General features: G+C 40.1%; 2 protein-coding genes across 2 annotated transcripts in view; one reads left to right on the top strand and one right to left on the bottom strand.

The window, feature by feature from the left end:
- The window catches only part of ELAPOR2 (endosome-lysosome associated apoptosis and autophagy regulator family member 2), a 176,118-nt gene extending 166,541 nt beyond the window's left edge, over positions 1 to 9,577 (top strand). Inside the window, exon 22 of the mRNA XM_049641373.1 lies at positions 7,500 to 9,577. Coding sequence (XP_049497330.1) covers positions 7,500 to 7,559 — 60 coding nt within the window. The 3' untranslated portion in view covers positions 7,560 to 9,577. The remainder of the gene's footprint in view (positions 1 to 7,499) is intronic.
- A 5,385-nt stretch (positions 9,578 to 14,962) lies between these two features.
- Positions 14,963 to 23,053, bottom strand: part of GRM3 (glutamate metabotropic receptor 3) — a 97,905-nt gene continuing 89,814 nt past the window's right edge. The window contains exon 5 of the mRNA XM_049641374.1: positions 14,963 to 16,013. Coding sequence (XP_049497331.1) covers positions 15,940 to 16,013 — 74 coding nt within the window. The 3' untranslated portion in view covers positions 14,963 to 15,939. The remainder of the gene's footprint in view (positions 16,014 to 23,053) is intronic.

The following is a 23,053-nucleotide window of genomic DNA, read 5'->3' as shown; positions in this document are numbered from 1 at the left end:
ATCCCAAGTCTTGCATGCTGTGGTAACCTCTGCATCCAAAAAACAGTTCTTTGTGCTCAGTGTGTGATGCCAGATTCATTGCCATGGTGGACAGAATGATGGGTCCGTGCAGCATTTTTGGCAGTCCAGTGCAGTTTCTATCATGTGCTTAATTCCATTTGATCTTTTCAGACAATGGGTCCTTAATGGAAGTATCTTCACGAATGACCCAGATGATTTGATCAGCTAAGATTTGTTTCTGGAATTTGTTGCCCCAAAGGGGAGTAACTTTAATGTGCCAGTCTATAGTTTTCCAAGTGGCAGACCAAGTAGTTTATTGACTCTTGGCAATAGCTCAAGAGTTACTGGAGATAGAATAAGGTTTATCAAGAGAAGTACTGGCCACAGCCATGAGAGTGGCTTTGGGTTCTGCCCACTGAGCCAGACAATTTTGTAGGTTTTCAGTTATTCATACCTGGTGCTGAGATAGGACAGCTACAGCAGCTGGTTGACACTCGTTGGCTGTCAGATCAACCAAACCATCAGTGAATGCAGCCCCAATCATGTAGTAGAACTTTGGTGAACCAAGGGCCAGAGCCAATGGCTTCATTTTTGGAGGTGGAGTAGGGGATAAAGTTCCCCCCGTAGGGTATGCTGCCATATTTTCCTGTGAGGCTGAGTTGCTGCTGGGCAGCATCAGCTATATTCTTGAATACATCATTTATATTTGACAAGTGAGGCTTATTATGCCCTTTCCACCTTGCTGACCCACCATGAACGGGACTATCAGGCTATGGCGTCACAAGCTGCGCATGGCAGTGGCTTTAAGTTTTGTCAAGAACTCAGTAATAAGCAAATAGTTGCTTTTCAAAAGGACTACACCTGGTAGCCATATCAAGGTGATGAATCTAAAATCCCAAAAGATGCTTCTGGGAGAAGGCTCTTTACCATTGCTGGAGTCTCTAATTGGCAGCAACATTAATGACTGAGAATTGTAACACAAACCGGTCATTAGGGTTGTGAGGCCACGAAGGTGGAGAGCATGATTCAACTTACTGGACAGTTCTTAACATAGCCTGTTAGTTTGGGCCTGCCTCAAAAGATACTACTTTGTAGGTTAGCTGATAGAAGACAGCAGGGAGCATATTCAAGTGAAGCCATATTGTCTCCAATAGCAAAGAGTCTGGTAAGGTGCTGGACTGCTTTTCCATGGCTGGCCAGATTGCAAATCTAGTCACATAGTCTCCAGAACCTTTAGTCAATCAGCAGGTTCCTGAATTTTGTTGGGGTTTATCAACCATCTTTGTTGGCGGAAGTCTGATAGCACAGGCAGGGCTATTGAGACTGGGACTTTTAACTTGACGCCAACAGTGCATCATTTGGGTTGTGACAACTTTGGGCATCAGAAGGTGGTGAAACTTCTGTGTAGTCATGACACAGGCACTTGTTGCAAATGGCAGAGGAATTAGGAACCCTTGGTATATTCTGCTAGCTCTTCTCTGCATGGGACTGCTCTTGACCAGGGGAATCTCCTCTGGTACTTAGGAGATGAGGATGTATAAGCATATTCACCTCCTACTTTTTCAGAGGTAGAAGCAGCAACATCTCGAGTAGGCCTGTAGAGCCCTTCACACAAGGTCATATTATCTTACCTTCCCTGCTGAGAGCCTTGCTTAAACCCCATTCATTGAATTTGCATGTCCCTCTCCTATCACAGGTTCTGGTAGAATGGTGACTTTGGTGGCTGCAACAAAGAGTGATAAATGTTTGAATCCCTTCCCTCCTCAGAACTCCCTAGCATACTCAGATGGTTGTGTGTAGCCTTCTTTCCCTCTCCGTGACAGGAAAACTAATCCTCTTTCTCTTTAAAGCAGCTAAAGTCAAGGTAGATGAGGAGGCTGGAATTAAGGGTGCAGAGACAAAGGCAGTTTCTGTGACAGCAAACAAGGCATGCATTTGCTTTTGTTTTTTAAGCAGCACAGCAGTTGCTCAACCAAACTTCCAGTATTTTGGTCCATGTGAAATCCTATGTTGAATGGCAAGGTTATCATTCCTAACATCATCTGTTTCAGCTTTGCGACTCCTTAGCAAAATTGATTTCTGTCTGAGGCTGAGGGTATTATGTCCTTTTGTTGATTTAGGCTTGACTCACCTATTGGAGCCTTTTAAAAACATTTTTTTAATGTTTATCTATTTATTTTTGAGAGAGAGCACAAGCAGGGAAGGGCAGAGAGAGGGGGACACAGAATCTGAAGCAGGCTCCAGTATCTGAGCTGACAGCAGAGAGCTTGATGTGGAGCTCGAACCCATGAACCATGAGATCATGACCTGAGCTGAAGTTGGACGCTTAACCAACTGAGCTATCCAGGGCACCCCTTCATTTTCATCAATCTAAATTATAGCCTGGTTTTAAAATAAAGGATAGGGGAAGTTTTCAGGTGGGGCTGATGATACTAACTTATGAAGATTCCTTTGGGTCAGTTTCTCATTCTCCAGTGACCTTCTGCATTGTAAACCCAATATGGGGCATGAAGAGTCTCAATACTAGTCATAGCCTCACTAGGTTTTCCTGTGGGAATTAGTCTCAGGGAAATCTCCCAGAGAAGGCCAAAGCTTTGTTACTGTAGTCAAGACCCATTACAAAATGTCTGAGACTTTTTATAGTCATCTTTGATAAAGTTGGCATGGTAGAGTACAAGAGATGTTTACTCCTAGGATGGCCCAGCTGGTGCATTCTTTTTTTTTTTTTTTAATCATTTTTAAAAATTTATTTAGTTTTGAGAAAGAGAGAGAGAGAGTGAGCACGAGTGGGGGTAGGGCAGAGAAGGAGACACAGAATCTGAAGCAGGCTCCAGGCTCCAAACTGTCACCACAGAGCCCGATGCGGGGCTCAAACCCATGAGCTAGGAGATCATGACCGGAGCCTAAGTCAGACACTCAACTAGACTGAGCCACCCAGGTGCCCCAGCTGGTGCATTCTTAATGATCATTTATTCCTGCCACATCATCTCCAAAGAGAATCAGCAAAAATTCTAACAAGTCACCTAGTTTCTGCCCTTAAGTAGGTTCCATTTTTTTCTTTAATGGTCATCGTAGGTACATACCTCTGTAACCTCTGTGTGAAAGAGGGTGAAACCTTTTACTATAATGATGAATTTTAGTATTATTTGTTAGCAAGGAACACAGCTGCAGCTGATGGCCTGATTGGTGAGGAAATCCTCCTTCTCAGAAGAGTGTTAACAACATCTAGGCCACCATTCAGACAGCTGACCTGTGAAGTCTTGGAACCACTTCCCGGAACTCAGTCTACAACTACTTCCTCAGTTCCTTTTCATTTGTAGGCAGTGGAGTGGATGACAATTTTATTACCTTGTTGAGCATATAATTTGGTCAACCAGAAAGATACCTTGCTGTCAGTTTTCCATCCTCATCAACAAAACAGTGAAGAACTATCAAGGTTCTGAAACTGCACTATACTTGCTAGCCAACAAATTAGCCTGCCATTCTTTCTTGGACATTTTGAAGACAGGAGTCTGCTGGGTCAGAGACAAAACAAGTTTATTACTTGCAGCAGTAGTAGTAGTCAAAACAACAGTGTTTACTTTGTTTCCTGAAGCCCCACTTACTACAGAGTGAAGCAGACTAGATGACACACAGTGGGTTATGTTAAGGAGCCCTTAGCTTGGGGAATCTGAATGTTTTATAACAGTCAGGAAGCATGTCTGCCATTTGCTCCACAGAGAGGGACAGTATGAGAGCTGTAAGCAAACTATTCTTTTGTTCTAGAAGAAGACTTTACCTATGTCATCCAAGGCTTTTTGTAATATAAGCATATTTGCGAAGATTGTGTACCGTAACGGACATTGAACGTATTCCTCCCAAGCATTCAGAAACACAGGAGACCCATGGAGAATTACCACCATCATTAGTTTACTTAAACTTCTCTTGCCTGATTTGATCTTGTGATTCCTTATTTGTAAGGGCATTGTCTTATAATGGAGGAAGCATTTAGTGCCAGGCAAGATTTTTAGGACAGAGTGACCTCTAAGCTGAATGCAAAAGAAAAAGAGGGAATTACAAGTATTAGTAAACTTTTAAGTGTCTCCTCATATTGCAGGACCTCCTTTGTTGCTGTTATATGGCCAGAGAATTGAAATCTTGAAAGGTACCTGAAAACAATCACAGGAAACGTAGTGGAAGATAAAGTCTTTCTCCCTGAGAAGGCTCAGTGCACCTAATTCTGTTTTGCATAGCAATTCTAATTGACAGAATAATTTAAAAATTGTTTAAATGAAAATTTAAAATGTTATGGGAAAACTGAAAGAATTATACAGTGGTACAGTCATATACCCACCACCTAAATTTTACATCTGATTTATTACCTATCTTTCTAAATCTCTATCCCTCTTTCATTTATCAATACATCTTTTTTTTTTGATGAATTTCACAGTAAGCTATAGAATTCAATATGTTTCATGCCTAAACACTTCAGGATACATATAACTGATGAGAGAATTAAATATTTTCAGTTTTTTCTAAGGGACAGTGTTTATTTACATAGAGTGAAATGCCCACATAACAAGGATGCAATCCGATGAATTTTGAGAAGTGTATATGCTGTGTCACCCCAAATCCTATCAAGAAATAAGATGTTAGCCTCACCACTGAAAGCTGACTCACGTCCTTTTGCATGCAATTGATCCCTATCCTTATCCCCCCAGAGGAAACCACTGTAGTAATCTTTTTAAACTGTAGATTCGTTTTATCTGTTTTAGAACTTCATATAATTGTAATTACATGGTGTGTAGTATTTTGTATAAGTTTTCTTTCAGAAAAATGTTTTTGAGAATTATCTACCCTCTGTTTATCAGTAATAGATTCATTTTTATCCAGGAGTAGTATTCTATTAGATGGATATGCCAAAATTTGTTTACCCATTCTCCTATTGATGAATACTTGTGCCATTTCCAGTATCTAGCTCTGAATAAAACTGCTATGTATATCATTGGACAAATCTTAATAGTGTGTCCTACTTTAAATTTTTTATTTTATGCTTGGCTTTGTAGAGTAAAAATGGTTGTAAGTTTCTTAACTGTCTTAATGTCATTTAAGATTTGCTTTATCTTATATATTCTTATTCATGTCCTAAAGGCCAGACCTTATTTGGTATTTTCCTACCAATACACTGGACTTGTCAGGTTTTATCTATAGATTGACTTTTCTTGACTTTCCTCAGCAACTTTAAAAATTTATCTTCAGGAATTTTTTTCAACCTTTTTTCTTTTATTTTTTCATTCCACCATCATTCATGGAACATTGTCTGTTAGACACTCTGCCCGGTTTTGGTGATATGTCAGAGACTATCTAGTTTATTAGTGCAGGACACATGCACATTTTACACATACACACAGACACACCCACACAATGATCATCCAGTATGATAAGAACATTGAGTTAGAGTCTCGTGGAGTCCACAGGAGAAGGGAATGCAGTAAAATGGGTAGTGATGAGGTAAGGAGAAGCTTCTGGAAGTTGACTTTTGAGTAAATTCTTGAATTCAGAACTTAAAAAAAATCATGTGTATGGCATCTTTATTTAATGCATGAGTAAACCGGTATCTAGAGACTTTCCCTTATTTGTCCAAGGGAGGGTTAGGTAGGAATTAAAAACCCCATCTCCTGAGTTCCAGTCCAGTGTTTTTCCTTCTGAAATGTAGTATTTCAGTACATGTTTATAACCACTGATTGACAGCCTACCATGGGGTAGGCCCGGAGTCATGTTTTGGGAATTAAAAAAAATGAATAATCTGCAATTCTGCCATCCGTAAGTCTCAGGTAGTGGTGCTGACTCCACACACACGCGGATGTGTTTGGATGCATATACCCCGCCATCTCACCAATAGGAGCAAAATCCCATGGGAACACAGAGGACATGGCATCTAAAGCCGTATGAAGCTAACATGATTCTATAAAGTGTTTTCAGTGTTTTATTTCAAGTGACGCCTTGAGGATCACCAGCAGGCCTCTGCCTCTTTCCCCCTCAGGAACATATTGAATCAAATTGTCTCCAGGAAAGGCCATAAATATCTTGGATTTCCTTTTAAGTTTATTGCTGACACCCTAAAGCTCTTTCCCATGATGCACTGTAGGCTCCTTGAGGACAGACATTTTGTATCCCTGAAGTCTAGTCGTGCTCTTGGAGTGCATTGGTGCTTAATAAACATTTGAATCATCAGTGGTTATTTCAATAAAATGAAGTCCTGTCAACAGGAGGCTTCAGGCAAGCTTCTTCAGGGCCACAGAGAGCACTGAGGAGATGTGCATCCTGCCCTCCCAGGGCCATGTCATCTCAGCATGGGCAGGGATAAGTGATAGGTTGGTGTTCATGTGGTGACATTTTTCCTATAATCCTTTCCCTCTAGCCCTAAAGCTTGTCTGAAGTCTTGGACTTCACTCAAATGAGAGAAAGCACAAAAGCAGCCTTATTCTTTCTGGCAGGCACCCAGTGTCTACTCACTTTTATTGTCTCATTTGACTTCTCTACTTCAGACACACATCTGTTTGCACCTAGGACTGGTATGCCTCCTATTTCCTTTACTTTAAAAATAATGCTAGTTTCCTTCATCTCTATTCTCTTTGAAAGCATAGTCACCCCATTGCATTCCAGTAGAATTCAGAAAGTTTTTTTCTAACGTGAACAATGAGACATTGGGAGAAATCTCTTCTCTTAATTCTCTTTTTCCCCATTAAAGATTCACTTAAAAATTTGTTTAAGTTTATTTATTTTGAGAGAGAGAATCCCAAGCAGGCTCTGTACTATCAGTGCAGAGCCCAACTCAGGGCTCAAACTCATGAAGTGTGAGATCATGACCTGAGCAGAAATCAAGAGTCAAGCACTCAACCAGCTGAGCCACCCAGGTGCCCCAAGGATTACTTATTTTAATAGGCTACAGTTTGAATGTAATACATAACACAAGCCAGCAATGATGGATTTGAGTAAACTATTGACATTACCTGATGACTTGTTTTTAATATCTTTAGTAAGTATATGCCCAAAAGATTTTCCTAAAACATATCAATGAACCCAAACGATCTTATGTCTTACTGGTGCTGTCCTCATTTATTTCTGCTGTCCTTCTTCTTCTATTTATCCTATATTATCTTGAGAATACATAGTTTATGTTCTCTTTTGTAAAAAATTCACATGTCAGGGTCATCTATTTTGGCACAGAGGTCAGATATCCCTTTGGGAAGGGTCTCAGTGGTTTCTTCACAAAAAACACAGCTACATCTTTTTGTATCTATTGCAGTAATGTGTTTGCTTCTATTTTGGCTTGTCTGTCTTATCTCCTGGACATCAAAAGCATCCTTTAGGGTAGGCATGCTATTTGTTTCCTGTAAAATCCTAATTACAACTGGCAGGTATATAGATTGAAATGATATCCAGAACTTTCCTTCTGGACCCATAAGATCCTAAAATCTTACTGGAATTTGAGTTGATTTTGTTTTTTTTCTTCATAGGAAAAAGAAGACCATTTTGAATCTGTTCAACTGAAATCCTCAAGATCCCCAAATATATGAAAAGACAGTGCCGTAGCCTTCAGACTAAGGAACAAAGAAAGCTGATCTCTAGTTTCAGAGGACCATAGTTTAGATCCTGTCCTCATATCCAGCACGTTGGTGATCTCACAGAGGAGGGCCATGCCGCTGAAAAGGGAAGGAGGTTGAAATGTTTGATTGCCTTATCACATGGTCAAGTATCTTGCCAAAAATAGGAAAGCAAATGGTTTGGGTCTCAACTGAAGATGAAGCTCCACTCAGGAAGAGATTTATCTGTAAATAGACATAACTGGAAACCAAGGTTAAGCCCACCAGTGCACTGCTGATGCATGCCATATAATTAATGGGTAACTTTTATTCTTTATAACTTCTACATAAAAAGTATGCTTTGGAGGGCAGATTTGAGCATATGCATTGTGATCCCATTTATGTCTTTTCTTTGGGGAAGATTTGAAAAAAATTTTAAGGTAGAGTTTTTTTTTCCCATTATTTATTTTCCTGACATACCTTAAAACATCTTTTCTATTAAAAACTCATGAACAAAGAAAGTAAGTTTTTCATTTTTTCGTAGGGTCTTTCTTGATTTCAGAAACCTGAGTAAGTAACTTTTTAGGAAGAGTAAACATGTAAACACGTGTTCGGGTTTTCTACACTTCTATTTGCCTTTGAAATTTCATCCTTGTTGGAACTGGTAAGAAGGGCTTGAATGAAGATGTTGAAGGAATATGAAAAAATAAAAAAAAAAAGTCCAAGAGAAGCTAGACTTCCCATGAAAACAAGCAAGCTGACACGATCATAGAAATCAAATGGCTTAAAACCATTTATGTAATGTTTGAAGTATAATTTTAAATGAGTGAGAAAGCTTGTTTATAAAATCACTTGCAAAGTCATGAAGAAGAAAGGGGGATGGCTTTTGTATAAGTACAGATAACTGTGAAGAGGTATTGGGATAATTTCACGGTTCACAGAAAATGGCAGTGGGATATTTGTCGTCTATCAATCGTCAAAGGTATATGGTTATTTTTCTGTTAACACATTGAGAATTATGACTTTCATAGAAATTTTTCATTTTGAGCAAATAAGGCAGGAATTCCATTTTGGACCATTGCATATAATTGTATTCACACTAAAAATGTGGTTATACCATAAGTAGTTATGAAATAAGTGTTGTTCTTATTCAGAAGTGACCCAGGTAATCGTGATATTTCCTCTGATGGATGGGTTTCTAGTATTAGCACGACTTAAATGTTATCTGTTGAGAGAAGTTTGGAAGAAATTGGATTTGACTAATTTTGTGTAAACTTTAATTGTTTCAAAACTGGGAAAGAGGGGAGTTTATTGATCATTGATGATCTAAGGTGCTCCGGTTTGTTTTCAATAAACAGTAATCTTTGTAGATCTTAATCTAGATTTCTAAAAAGACTGGTGATTGCCGTAGAGGCAGGCCACAGGGGCAGTGTTTGTGTGCCCCAAGTCTTTGAATGAGGTATGATTTGTAATTTTTGATTCAGCAGGTAATGTCTTTATTTTTGTGGAAAATGGGAGAAAAATAAATAATGGTGCTTATTCGGTGGGTAAAACACTGGACCATCCTGTTATTGTTGAATGAATGTTTGTTTTGTGTACATCTTTGCTGCGGGATTCATGAGTCGAGATGAGGTTGCCATTATTTTATTGTTGTGAAATTCAGGGAGGGCGTCCCTTAGCATAAACCTTTTCCATGTTTAATTTCTTATATCTTATTTTTTTAAATAAGAGATTATTAGAAGAAATTATTTTGGCCTTGCTCACATTTCCCTGGTAAACCGTGCTGATGAAACACGTTCCCCAACTTGATCCAAATTTAAACAGAAGAGTGACAATCCATTTGAGATGCCCCTTTTCAGAGGAACCCCGGCAAATGTATACAGGCTGCACAGAGTCAGGAGGGTCCACAGAGTCACCTGTCACCTCTCTCCATCTTAGGCTGTGCTCCACGTGTGTATGTACCAAGCCATAGAGATAATTGGGATTTGCTCCCAGGTAGCTTCTTTCTTCTCCTGTCACTGGACTAAAATCTCTGACATGTCAAAAAATGCCTTAAATTTTAATGAACTTTCTGAAAATGTAGTTGGTATTGAAGAATTTATTTATTTTATTTCTAATTTTAGGTATAAAATAGATTTTGTCAGCTCGCCCCATCTTTGGAAAGGAGCTGCCTTTTCCCTTTGGATCCCAGTGATTTGTCATTTTATTCCAAGCACTGAAGAAGTGTGACAGAAAGAGTATCACGAGGAAAATATTCAGACCAATCTTAGCTATAAAATTTACTGGAGTTTTATGTCTTGCCTTTGCAGAACACAGTGGAATGTTGAAAGGCATAAACAAATTAATCATGTTTCTGTGACTTTTAATAGACATTTGTTGTTTCTTTCCCCTCATAAATGGTAGAAGAAGAAGTTGTAGGTTATTTTTCTAAGAGGCCCAGGTTTTGAAGCCTTAAATACTTCGTTAAGTCTACGGTTGCCTGTAATATCTCTTAGCACTCTGTCAAAACATATTTAAATCAGTTTTCTGCTGGATGAGACCATGTCTTCTATGGATAAATTACATCATGCCATTTAACACTGTTGAGCAATTTGATACATGTCCACTTGATTTAAAAGACTGAATTTTATGCTTGTTGACTTTTCTCCTTTTTGGTTGCTAGTAATCAAGTCCTTTGCAGGATTAAAAATGTTTCATAGTATTTTTGTGTAGACTTTTGTGGTTATTTTCTTCCCAAGGAGAAAATATGGTTTAAATGCTTATCTGGAAGAATTGCTTGGGTCCAGTCATTTATTAAGTGGAGTCTCCAGGTTCGTAGGTGGAGGGTCATGATTGACTGTGATTCTTCAAGACGCTCTGGGGCATCTGTCATTGGACATCTCTAAATAGAACTACCTCCTGTGCTTCCTGGTCATTCCTAATGGGAAGCTAATGTGCAGATCATTTCTCTCATCCCATGAAAGTGAATTTCCTGGAAGTTGGGGTGGGAAGATGACTGCAGCTGGTAAGTTTAAAGTCAGTGTATTGCTCACATTTATCTTTTTTTATACAGAAGTTAGGTAGAATAGATCTTCTTTAGAGAAGTTAAAATACCCTCACATCTAGTTTGTCAAACCATGAATACTATCTCAGATTTATAAGACCAAATCCTAAATTAAGGTTGTCCTAAAGGAAAGATCCTAAGGGGAGTAAACTGGAAAAAAAAAATCCCAATACTTGATGCATTTGTTGAGTGCTAAAATGGACTTCATCCTCCCAGTAACTGGCCAGAGATGACATTCTTGCTGGATTTTATTTCTTTTGGTTTAACATTTTAAGATGAGTTCATTTTAGGATCATAAATGAAGGAAGTAAAAACTTGGATACGGGGACAAATAATTGAAAATTGATAACACTATTGCAGTTGATACTGATACTACCATTACAATTGATATTACTAATGCAATTGTCTGGATCAGAGACCAGCAAATTTTGCTGTAAAGAATCAGATAGTAAATATTTTCAGCCTTGCAGGACATGTGGTCTCTGTTGCAGCTCCTCAGCTCTGCTGCTATGGCGTGAAAGCAGCCACAGACCATATGCCAACAAATGGGTGTGGCTGCATTCCAATAAAACTTTATGTACGTAGAAATTTGAGTGTCATTTATATTTCACTTGTCATGACACATTCTTGATTCTTGTCTCAATTATGTAAAAACCTAGAAACGTTCTTGGCTCACAGATCTTACAAAAACAGGTGCCGGACTAGGATTTGGTCTCTGAGCTATGGTTGGCTAACCACTGTTTTTTTTTTTTTTTTTTTTTTAATTTTTTTTTAACGTTTATTTATTTTTGAGACAGAGAGAGACAGAGCATGAACGGGGGAGGGTCACAGAGAGAGGGAGACACAGAATCTGAAACAGGCTCCAGGCTCTGAGCTGTCAGCACAGAGCCCGACGCGGGGCTCGAACCCATGGACCGTGAGATCATGACCTGAGCCGAAGTCGGACGCTTAACCGACCGAGCCACCCAGGCGTCCCTAACCACTGGTTTTAATTGCAGCAACCCATAAGCAACATTATTCAGAAGAATCTGCATGCAGAGTTTTTGCTCTTTAGGAGCTTACCACCTCAAGAGTTTGTCAAGTCTTTAGAGACTCAGAAAGAAAATAACCCAATGACCTCCCTTGATGATTTAATTGCCTGCGCAAAGGCAAAGCCAGTTACTCTTCTCAGTTACTCTTGTAGTTTTGGAACTCAGTTGTGGATATCGATAAGCAAATGATAAAACTAAAGCACATGAGTTGGTTCAGATTCAACCAGCAAGATTGATTTAAAAGCCTTTTCTCGGCGTCGATGTAACGCTTTTGCTAAGGTAACTGGTTTTGGAGATAATATTCAGTCTTATATACGGACCCATTTAAAGTAACCACAGTATCTCCAAGTAGGGGCTTTTGATGTACAAAAGTAGCTTCAGCGTAGATTCTTGAGCCCTAGCGTGGACAGGGTCCCCTGGTCCATTTGTATGTGTCCTCGTAGCACACACCTCTATCCACACACATTTACCAAATCCTACTTTAAGATTTACTGGGCTGCAAAAGACACTTAGGATCCCTTTAATGATTGATGATTCAAGAAACAGACCTCCAGTTTCCTTGAACAAAATATCCTACGAAAGCTTTTAATTTGCTGGAATTTGCCTCATTTTATTAATGAGTCTTGGAAGAAAAGCTGTATCTAAAATAGCCTGTGGATATTGGTAGATTTGGTTTAGAGCAGGGCTCTAAAGTATTTCCTTTATCGCACATGGCTGCTTCAGATTACCGTTGGTTGGGTTAAATAAAAGAGTTAAATCTGTGGGCATTGTAAACCTAATCTTTCTATTACAGGACAGAGGTGATTATTGCCTTTTTCAGGAGTTTGGGTCTTTGTTACTAGAGCTGTGGTGGTTATAATCCACACTGGTATTCCATTTTCCTGGCACCTCACCTTGCTTGACTTCTCCATGCTTATAGTCCTTTGCTGAAGAGCTCTGGAGCCCAAAACTATCATGTTAGGTAAGTGAGGAAAGCTGAGGCTAGCCCAGGGGGAGTGTGGAGGTGAAGACTGTAAAGGTACCCTCGCTGAATAACCTCCTTTCTCAGACTTTCTCTTAATCTTTCTGCTGTGTGGTCTGCCAACCAGCCTGTCCCACAGTTTGAAAATGGGGCCTTTTTATATTACCGTGATGAACATGAGTGGGCAAGAGATTCTATTAATATTTAAACTAGAGAGGGCACAGAACATTTCAGAAACTGTAAACACTCAGAAAACCAACAGTAGAAACCCTCATCATTAGGTCCTGCCATGTTAATGAGTAGGATAGATCATTCTGAGTTCCACACATTCAGGAAGTTTTTGCAAAGACGGGTCGGCTCACCCAGTTTTATATTCTAGAAGGATGGAATGTTCTTCTAGAGTAAAAAAAAAAAAAATTCAAAACGTATTGGTTTGAAATGGCTTATGTAAAAATGATTTTATAGCTGCTGTTTTCCATACATACTCATTTTTTGTTTTTTTTTTTAATATTTCCAGGGATCACATGTTAGGTAATGCACTTTCAAATAGGAAACAAGGCTTATGGCAAGGAAGGAGAAAACGACAAGAACCGTAGGTGACTGCACTTCCAGTGTGCAGGAGGAGGGTGAAAATCATAGTGGCCCAGAGATCAAAGCCCAGCTCTCAAATACAGTGTTCTCAAGATTCACCCACGGACTAATTGTCTTGTTTAAAAAGATCCATGATCAATTTGTTGTTTTAGGCATCAGCTGTGTCTCTGAACAACCTATCTGATATCGCCTTCCTCAGACTGTCACATCCCATCAGTGGATTGCGTTTATTCTCCCTCCCCTCAGCCTTGCCTCAGCTTTTACCTTGAACAGATGCTCATTCTGAGCACGCTTACCTAGCACTCCTGCCAGTTTTGGCCACAGCAGGATTCTTTTGTGCCATCTCGTGCCCATTGAATCTACTACCCAATCCTCCCCACCTACTCCCCCAAATCCAGGGTCTTCTTTGAATATGACAATTCCGGGACTGGTTTGCACTGTTGTCTTTGAGCAGCGGGGTGACTTCTGGATGGATTGAGTATGTTGCTAATTCAAATGCATTCAGAAGGAAATAGAAAATTTCTGACCTCTGACTCCTCACTTGAAGTCCTTCAAGCCCAGTCCTGTTGGCTGTGTGTACCTGCTTACTATTTCTAGATGTTTTAAAAGTAGCATTGGTATGTCCTCCTGAACCAGGCCCAGGTTATTTAACCGGTGGGCCCTTCCTATTTTTGAGTCTCCTCCTCTTCCTCTCACTGTTGTCCTCAGTCATACTTCTTTCATTAGAATTGCTTCCTGTCCTGGGGCACCTGGGTGGCTCAGTTGGTTAAATGTCCCACTCTTGATCTCGGCTCAGGTCATGATCTCGAGGTTCATGAGTTTGAGCCCCGCATCGAGCTCCACACGGAGCATGGAGCCTGCTTGGGAGTCTCTCTCTCTCTTTCTCTCTCTGTGTCTCTCTCTCTCTCCCCCTCTCTCTGCTCCTCCTCCACTCAAACACATGTGTGTTGTCTCAGAAGAAATAAAAAAAAAAAGAGAATTGTTTCCTGTCTTTAAACTCCTTAAAGGTAGGAACTGCGTCACATCATTTCTCCATCATGGGCTAAGAGTGGTCCCCCGCAAGGCGTGTCTACATCTCCACCCCTGGAACCTGGGTCTGATTATTTGGAAAGAGGGCCTTTGCAGATGTAGTTAACTGAAGGTTATTGAGATGAGTTTGTCCTGGACAATGACAAGTATTTAAGTATTCTTCTAAGAGAGACACAGAGGGGCAGACAGACACACAGACTGTGATGTGAAGATGCAGCCAGAGATTGGAGTAATGTGGTCACAAGCCAAGGAAGCTGACAACCACTAGAAGCTACAAGAAGCATGGACTGGATTCTTCCCCAGAACCTCAGGTGGGGTGCAGCCAACACTGTAATTCTGGACTTCTGGCCTCCAGAACTGTGAGAGAATAACGATCTGTGGCTTTAAGTGATCCTGTTTGTGGTAAGTTGTTAAATCAGCCCAGGAAACAAATATGTTCCATCTTCACGGTGTCTGGCACAGGCCTTGGCAGGAAGATGAGTTCTTAGTGAATTTTCCTACATGGATAAACGATTTGTGACTGAAGGGTTTACAAGGAAAAATGGGAAAGTGTGAGTAAGAATAAGCCAGTTTTACCTTATCCTTGCTTTCCCTGTTCACTCCTGTATTTAGCTTAGTAAAATATTCAAGTTGAGTGAAAAGCCTGTGTGCCTGAGTATTGTTACTGGGACTTTGGAAACACACCAGCCAATACCAGCTCCTGCATTTTACTGCCCCATTCACTATCTGTGGTGAGAATGGTTTTCCATTGGCATGACAGGATGCTATCCCAGCCTCCTTCCTAGTAACTTCCTGGTTGGTTTAGAATAGTTACATTAGAATAGTTCGCCATCTTTGTGCTTTTGAAAATGAGAGCCATCCTGCCTTCCCTGGCAGGCCACAGTGTCTGCATTCAGAATGTAGGAATCCTCTCCTTACTGCATCTGACGGCTATTTGGGCAAATTCTGGGCTGCCGTACAGATGTGGCTTAAAGAAACCAGTACAGATATTGTCATCTGGCCCCTGAAACAACCTGATGGTTATGGTATCGTCACTCAAAATCTGATCTTTGTGATCTATGAAGAAGTCCAGTTTTGCTCAGAACTCTCTTATCAGGGTGACAGCTTGTGTTCAAAGTGTATGTAGATGGAAAGAGAAGCACACTTAGTCAAGTATTTCCAACATTAAAAGCAGAGATAATCTGAAGTCAATATATTCAGATTACTTGGAGCGATTAAAAAAGAATAAGCCATTATCCACCATGCTGGAAAACCTTGAAGGTTTTATTCTCAATATTTTTACATTAATACAGATGCTTTTTATTTTGTGCTGAGAAAAACAATCTGTTACACATAATGTAACTTTAATATACAACATAGAAACTCATCCTAAATTAGTTACAACAAGGACCTACAAAAAACTTCATAGGAAAAAAAGTTACCTAATATTGCCACCATATTTTTTAGACTGACCCTGTCAGACCCTGTCACCAATGCTCAGCTCTGTAAACAATGGTTATTTCCACATTTGGGGGAATCGTTAATAATAGGGGCACTAAAATCAGCCTAAAAAGTTCTAGCACATCACTATATACTGTACAGTCCTCAAAAATAATTTATTGTACTGTTTCTAAAAAAAAGGTACTAGGGTTCTTTTGCTCTGTTTCCATATTCTGGAGCTGCACGTGAGCACTTGTGTCTAACAGTCTAAAAACACGAAAACTGAACTGCAATTCACAATCACAGAGATGAGGTGGTGGCGTCGAGAACTTCCCGCCCATTGCACACCGTGGGGACGTACGTGCTTGCAGAGGCTGGAAAACAAAACAGGTCAGAAAATGCAGTGTCAGTCAAGCGAGCCATGTAGGTAATGGAATGGATGATCTCAGACACCAGTTAAAATTAAGTTCAAAACCCATTTTAATTTGGCTTTGGACAAAGCTAAGCGAATTAATGCTGTGGTAGTCTCACGTTCTAACTAGGTTCTGCTCAAAATGAGTTTGTATCCTGGCACATTCCTCCGCTAATGACCTACCTCTTGGAGAGAGAGTTGATAAGAACCATCATTGTTGAAAGGAGTCTCTTGTGGATTTAAAATGAGCTTTGGTAAGCTATAAACTGGTTAAAATTCAATGTGCAAAATTCAAAGCTCACTGCCATTTGTTAAATTCATTGCGGTTTTTAGTACCTTCGTTACTTTTGTTCTCTCTGGGCAGGGGTGACTCTCACGTAGTCTCACGAGTGACCTGTGAACTCCACTGCCGTAGTGAGTGGTTTGATGCGCTTTCATTGCTCACGTAGAGAAACTCTGCGGAAACACTCTAGCAAGGGCTGGGGTGCTAAGAACTCAGATTCTTAACAATTCTCAGAAAGGGAGACATTTCAAAGGGATGATGTTCTTGTCAATGACATTAATGACAATAGTGTCAGGGTGTGAGCACAATATGAGTACGCATATTCATTCTTTTTACGGCATTTAGTTTTCCTAGGTACACTTCATATCTCTTGTCGCTTAGAAGGTTTTGTTTTTATGAGAAATCTAGATACAGCTTTGTCTTTTTACCAAATGAGGACAAAAAAGCAAGGAGCCCCATTCTCCACAGGATGTGCAACTATGTAGCCAAGAGAATCTTTAGAGCTGTTTATGTGACATCCCTTAGCCTGTCCATGATGCTTTGCTTTGACCAGAATGAACTGATCCTCTTGGCTACCTGACCACAGCTCAGGTCAAACCAACCAGTCAGCTGGCCTCTTCTTTAAATGCATACTTCTTGGTTAATAATCATATGAGCTAATTCCCTGCTAAAGTGTTCATGCTTGACAGTGGAAATATTCTTGCCCCCTAAAAGGGCATTTTTTTTTCCATAGGATTTTTTTAAACACAAAGGAGAAACTGATTATGAAATTTGAGATTATGTGCTCAATCACCATGTTTAGGGCACTGAAGTCTTTCCAGCAGCCTCACAACTAGGGAAACTTGAACTTCTCAATTTTGCATTGGTTACTTGGCTAGGTATGTGAGAAAAGCCATAAGGACCAGTCTGTGTGACTGTCAGGTTATAGCAGAGTCCGTGACAGGCTAACTCTTGGACATATTTTTCCTTTTATCATTTTTAGGATCGGCTTCAATTTTCTCTACAATATGATCCCACTGAAAGGTATAACTTTGGGAGAAAACATGGCATAATTGACATTTCCTGAAACTTCCACAATGAAGACATTTTAACACAGTGCATGCCAAATAAACACTGGATGGAAAGTGATAGTGATAATTTCAAATGTGAGGGTTTTACTTCATTCCTTGTAAAGATTCTTCATACTTTATCTAACCCTAGCTTCATCAAAGCTAGGTAAGGCAAGAGAAAGAACAAGGTGAGGTGAAGTTCAATCACAGTTCACTGGAAACCTAGCAGACATTCTGTGCTCTTTCTGCAGTCTCTCTCTTTCCGTATATCAAGTTGACATCCCCATGTGGGTGTTTAATAGGCATCTCAAAACCAACTAGCCACAGAGTAACTCTTGATTCCCTAACCTGTCCCCATTTAGTCTTCCTTCCTTCAGTGAATGGTCTCACCATCCAGTCAGCGACCCAAACCAGAAGTCTAACGTTTCTGCTTCCTTCCTTCTTTGTCCCACCTCCCATGTCAACTCTATCATCCTGCCGAATCAACTCAATCTTCCCCGTCTGCCTTCCCATCTCTGCATCCACCACTTTGGGCCAGAGTGCCATTATCCGGCTTTTGGCTACTCCAACAGTGGAGCCTCTGGTATCTCTGTTTCCCCTCTTGCTCCCCTGCCACACATTCTCTGTACAGCAGTGAGAGCATTTTTAAATGTTAGTCACCTCCCTCTACTCCTCCAGTGGCTTCCTTCTGTGCTTTCCTTGCTCTGGTGTGTATGTCCCAGGGTGATTCAGACCATGCCTATCTTTCTGCATTCATCTCATTCCACGGTTTTGTCCCCATTTTTCGCTTGTTGTCCTCCAACACGCACATCACGGCAACATCAGGCCATTGCCATAGCTGCTGCCTCTGCCAGGAATGTTCTTCCCTCTCTTCATCACATGTCTTGCTTCTTTTTATCATCTATATCTGAAATATCACTTCCTGTAAAAGGCTGTCATCAGGCCACGTAATTCAAATAGCCAACCAGTTATTCTCTGTCACATCACCTAATTTTAAAACCAATATTTTTCTTGCCTTTTTTTTTGGTTTGTTTGTTACATCTTATGTCTTATAATAATCTTGACCAGGAAGTATCCAGAGGCTCTGTCTTTTTCATTATTTTATCCCAGTTGGTGGTCATGGAATACCTCTTAGAACCTCTATAAATATTTTCTGAATGACTATATAAATTGTTGCATTTCCAAGAACAGGAGAACAAATGGAAGTTTCAAGAAGGATATAATCTTTTCACCTGAAGAAATGACCAGCAAATAGGAGGCATATGGGTAAGCCCTGTTTGGGGTCAGGTAGGCCTTTTTTCTTATCAAGCCACATGGTGACAATGACCATCAACCACCCCTGCGAAGAGAAGGAGCTCAGGCTGTGAACACCCCAGGGCCAGCCTGGTGCCTTTGACATTTTCACTAATCTCTTCATCTTTTCCAGGATCAGGTTTTATTATTTCTGTGCAGATTTTTCATTTCCAGAGCTTGAAGAGGAATGATATGTCATAGGGGTAAGTCTAGGAGAACCAGAGGCTGGTATGTTCATGCTCTGTGTCTATCTTGGATCACTCTGATACCCTTTCTGCCTGCACTTTTAAAGATCGTATCAGAAACCTCCGGTTATATTCCCCATACTTTTGGAGTTTGCCGTAATGCTATTCTCAAGTGTGATCTTCAGATTTTCTTGCTCAATGCATTCTAACTTCTAAAAAAATTGAGGGTATCTTGACTAGGTAGGTAATAAGTACAGGGGCTACAAAGGTAGCTGCATGGAAAATCCTAAGTTAGAGCTTCAAATGATGTTCCCCTACCCACCCCACCCCCACCCCGCCTGGAGATAATCAATATGAAAATTTGCAGAATAACTTTGATTCATCTACCTGCTTCACAGGGACATTGAAGGGAACACCCTATGTCAGAACTCATCTAAACTCTTTGAAAGGAAGCTAATACAAATTCAGGGTTTTCTTACCAGGAATCACAACAGCAAAGACTCCCCAAGACTCTTTCTGCAGTTATTTTGTCCCTAACCGCTTTCAAGTGGATTAAAGGGAACTGTAACTTGTGTTTTTCTGCATCTCCTTTACTGTTCCATCTGTAGCTTTTGCCTGTGCATTTTATTTTATTATGTGAAAAATATGCTCATTTTTGTACGTGCTGCTGAATATAGTAGAGGAAATTACTGTTTTATGAGTTTACTATCTCAATTACTTTGCCTGTCATAAATATTTTACATATGCCTCCCGTCTTAGCCCATCTGTTATTCCCCAAGGTAGTAAACTATGTGCCAGAGCAAAGTACTGTCATTTTCATGTGTGTGTTTGTGATGAGCTCTTGCTATTACTCTAATGAAATTCTCCTGAGGGTTTTAATGGTGTAAGTTTAGCCCATTTTCTTAAGTGCGGCTAAGCAGAGTTCTGTAATCAGACTTTCCTTCAGAAATAAGAGGCATGTAGGCTTATTTCTGGCTTTCCTGGGAGGAGGGGGTGAGGAGCAGCTGCTAGTTACCCCAGGCTAAGGTGGTGCTACTCAACTCGAACAGTGAACACAGTGGAAAAGAACCTGGTACGTTCCACCATTGATCACCAAAGGGCCATTCACACCCATCAAAAGGCATATTTTACTTCACAAACTCTGTGAGGCATCGGAAATCAATGCAGCCAAGTGGCAGCTTTGTCTTGCACTGTGAAATCCATTTCTCTTCCACCAGTAATGCACAGGCTGGCTGGGCTTTGGAAAAAATGACCCCGTTTTTTTCAGGTACCTGGGCCCTCAATCAATGCTAAACATATTTCTTTAATAGGTTCGTATGGATGCCAAGTCTGTTAGTCAATTTAGTGGTTGAGACTTGGTTCCTGAGAATCAGTGTGTTACTCTAACTGTGTAATATATCAGATGCGGGGAAAAAAGTAAAACAAACATTTAAACAGAACAGACATTCCACTTTGTTTCCATCTGTTCCATTTCCTTGCTCCTGGTAACCCCCCAAAATTTTTCCCAGCATGTCTGCTTGTTTAGATATTTTAATGCTATGGTCATGGAATTCAGTTTCTACCAGCTGTTTGTTGCTTTTTCCTCCTACTTTGTTATTGAACCTGTTTTCTTACTCATCACCTTAATTTTACTTGTGCTAGGGCCCCTAGGTCCCTTTCCAGATGTTCTTCTGCTGATTCATACAAGTTGTCTGGGAAGACGATGACACTATTAGCCGCTGCTTCGGTAGCCTTGCTTTGTCAGAGTTCACGGTGGAAGACACAGAATCAGTTATTAAGAAACGAGGCTAGGTTCTCGGGATAAAGGTCTTAAATTATTAACAGTAGATTTGAGAGGAAATCACATTCGTTATGATGCGGGATGAAAATCTACAGACCCAAGATGTAATTTCCAAATGTGGAGTTAGAACTTAAGAATGCAAAGCCTTCTTCATTCAGTGATTTATTTCTTGCGAGACAATATTCATGGAAAAAGAAAATATGGCACGTACTATTTTATTACCCAGAATACAACTCAATTAACTTATTGATAGAAATTCCACTTGGTCTTCAACTAAACACCCCAGTCCATTATTGCCACGATATGCTGTCATTCTTTCTTCCCAATCGTGTTCTGTTATTCTCTCCTCCATCCCTCAAGATGTATGAAAGCGGATGTACGATAAAATAATTTGAAAATGGAAGGACTTAATTTGTGTGTTTTTCTATTTTGCATTCCTTTTGCCTCCTCTTAGTTTCCCAACATCTCTAGGTTTTCCTCTTTCTTATCCAAATGTGTTTTCAGGCGAGGATCAGAAACTCATTCACCCTGAGGCTCAAACAACTAAGAAAAGCTATATGTGCTTCTGTGTCTAGGGATCAAAGTCAGGCTACAAGTGTTAAACTCTAATAAAATAATGTCAGGCATTAGTCCTCCTCTCTAGTGCAGCTAATCTTGTCAGCTTCACCTTCAAATTATATACAACATCTGAACACTTGATTGCTTTCCATCACTACCACCCTGATTTTAAACCACCAACATCTGGACTATGCAGTAGCTTCTGGAATTATGTCTCTGCCTCCTCCCTCTCTTATATTCTGCCCACACAGCCAAGATGATGAAAATGATGCTTTTAAAGTTAGGTCACTCCACACCCTTTGAGTGTTTTTCCCAGTTCTTTAGAGTAAAAAAGTAAAAGTCCTTACAGTGATTTCCAAGGTCCTACATGACCTGCCCCCTCTCTGTACTCATCTTCTCTTACTGTCATCCTTAGTCACCTCCCTGATATTCTTCCAGCTGTGGACTTTTGTATTTGCTCTTCCCTTTTCTTGGAATGTCTTTTCCCCAGAGACAGACAGCGTTCCCTATTTTCCTTTCCTTCATGTTTCTGGTCAAATGGTACCTTAGCACAGAGGCTTTCTTTGGCCACTGAATAAAAAATAGTAACCTTCTGCTCCCACTTTGCCTTATTTGTCTGTGCCCAACATTACTTTCTTCACATCACTTATCAACTTCTGATATATTATATATTACTGGTTTTTCTGTTTCATTCATTACCCCATCCCCTTTGCCTAGAGCTGAGCCTGAGCCCAAAAGTTTCTTGAATGACTGAATAAATTATCCATCAAATTAATCACAGTTACTTACTAAGGGTTCTCTCTCCCAAAGTGTCTGAAATTTCCTCTAGGTAAGGAAGATATTTAAAAAAAATATTTCCACATAAGTAGGCATTTTCCTGCTATATGGACACAGATATCTCCATATATGGATGTTCTACAGAGAATTTTACTTAAAATGAAAAGGAACTTGAAGGAGAAATAGTATAGAATAAATTGATGTTAGACTTATTGCTTGCTTTAAGGAATTGCTCATCTAAAGTCAAAGTATGGGCAATATTTGATTATAAACATATTTCCTTTTTTAGTTAACTTACCTACATAGTTAGGAGCATTGTACCGTGTTCCTAGAGGCACTGATAATTTTGGGGTTACATGGAAATGCATATGGCTATTGGTATCTCTCATACAGTATTGAACTCTCTGGTTTAGGGACTCTCTTTGAGATACTGAGTTTACCTTGTTTTCAATTGTACAGGACAGAAGGGAACTATACAATGTAATTTAATCCAAGAAAGTGATGCTTCTGCTTAAACAACTATTTAAATGAGAGAAATTTGATCTGTGACATAAACATTTAGCCAGCCACCGTTAAACAGTATTGTTTTGTCTTCACGAAAGCTCATTTTCTGGGAAGCTTTGTGGGTAGCCCCTCCGGAATACCATACCTTCTCTGTGTGCAGCCAGGGTGTGGGGGTCGCCGGGGTCTCAAAGGGACACGTTTTATGCCGTTGAACTCCCTGGCGTGGGCTTTTGAGATGAACATAAGTTTGCACCCATTGCTGGTAGAACAAGATGCTGTCGTGTGTGGTACTGAAGAGAAAGCTTCTAATTTAAAAAAGAAATCACTGAACTTGAAGATGCTAAGATTCTTGCTGTCAGAATAATCTCTGAGATGCATTTTGTAACCGAGCTGAGGCAGAAAATCCAGAGACGCCACAAAAGCCACTTAGCCACTTTTGAGAGTTTTATCTGTGGCTCCACTTACCAAATTCCTGAAAGTGTCTCACAGGGAGGCCCCGGCTTTCTTCCCTAGGAACTGTGGTTATTAGAATAAATGATCCTTATCATCCCTTCTATCTCAAGTTCCTTCAGC

The sequence above is a fragment of the Panthera uncia genome, chromosome A2 (assembly GCF_023721935.1).
Source record: "Panthera uncia isolate 11264 chromosome A2, Puncia_PCG_1.0, whole genome shotgun sequence".
Taxonomy (NCBI): Eukaryota; Metazoa; Chordata; class Mammalia; order Carnivora; family Felidae; genus Panthera; species Panthera uncia.
Note: the sequence above shows the minus strand (reverse complement) of the source record. Positions and strands in the feature narration are given on the sequence as shown.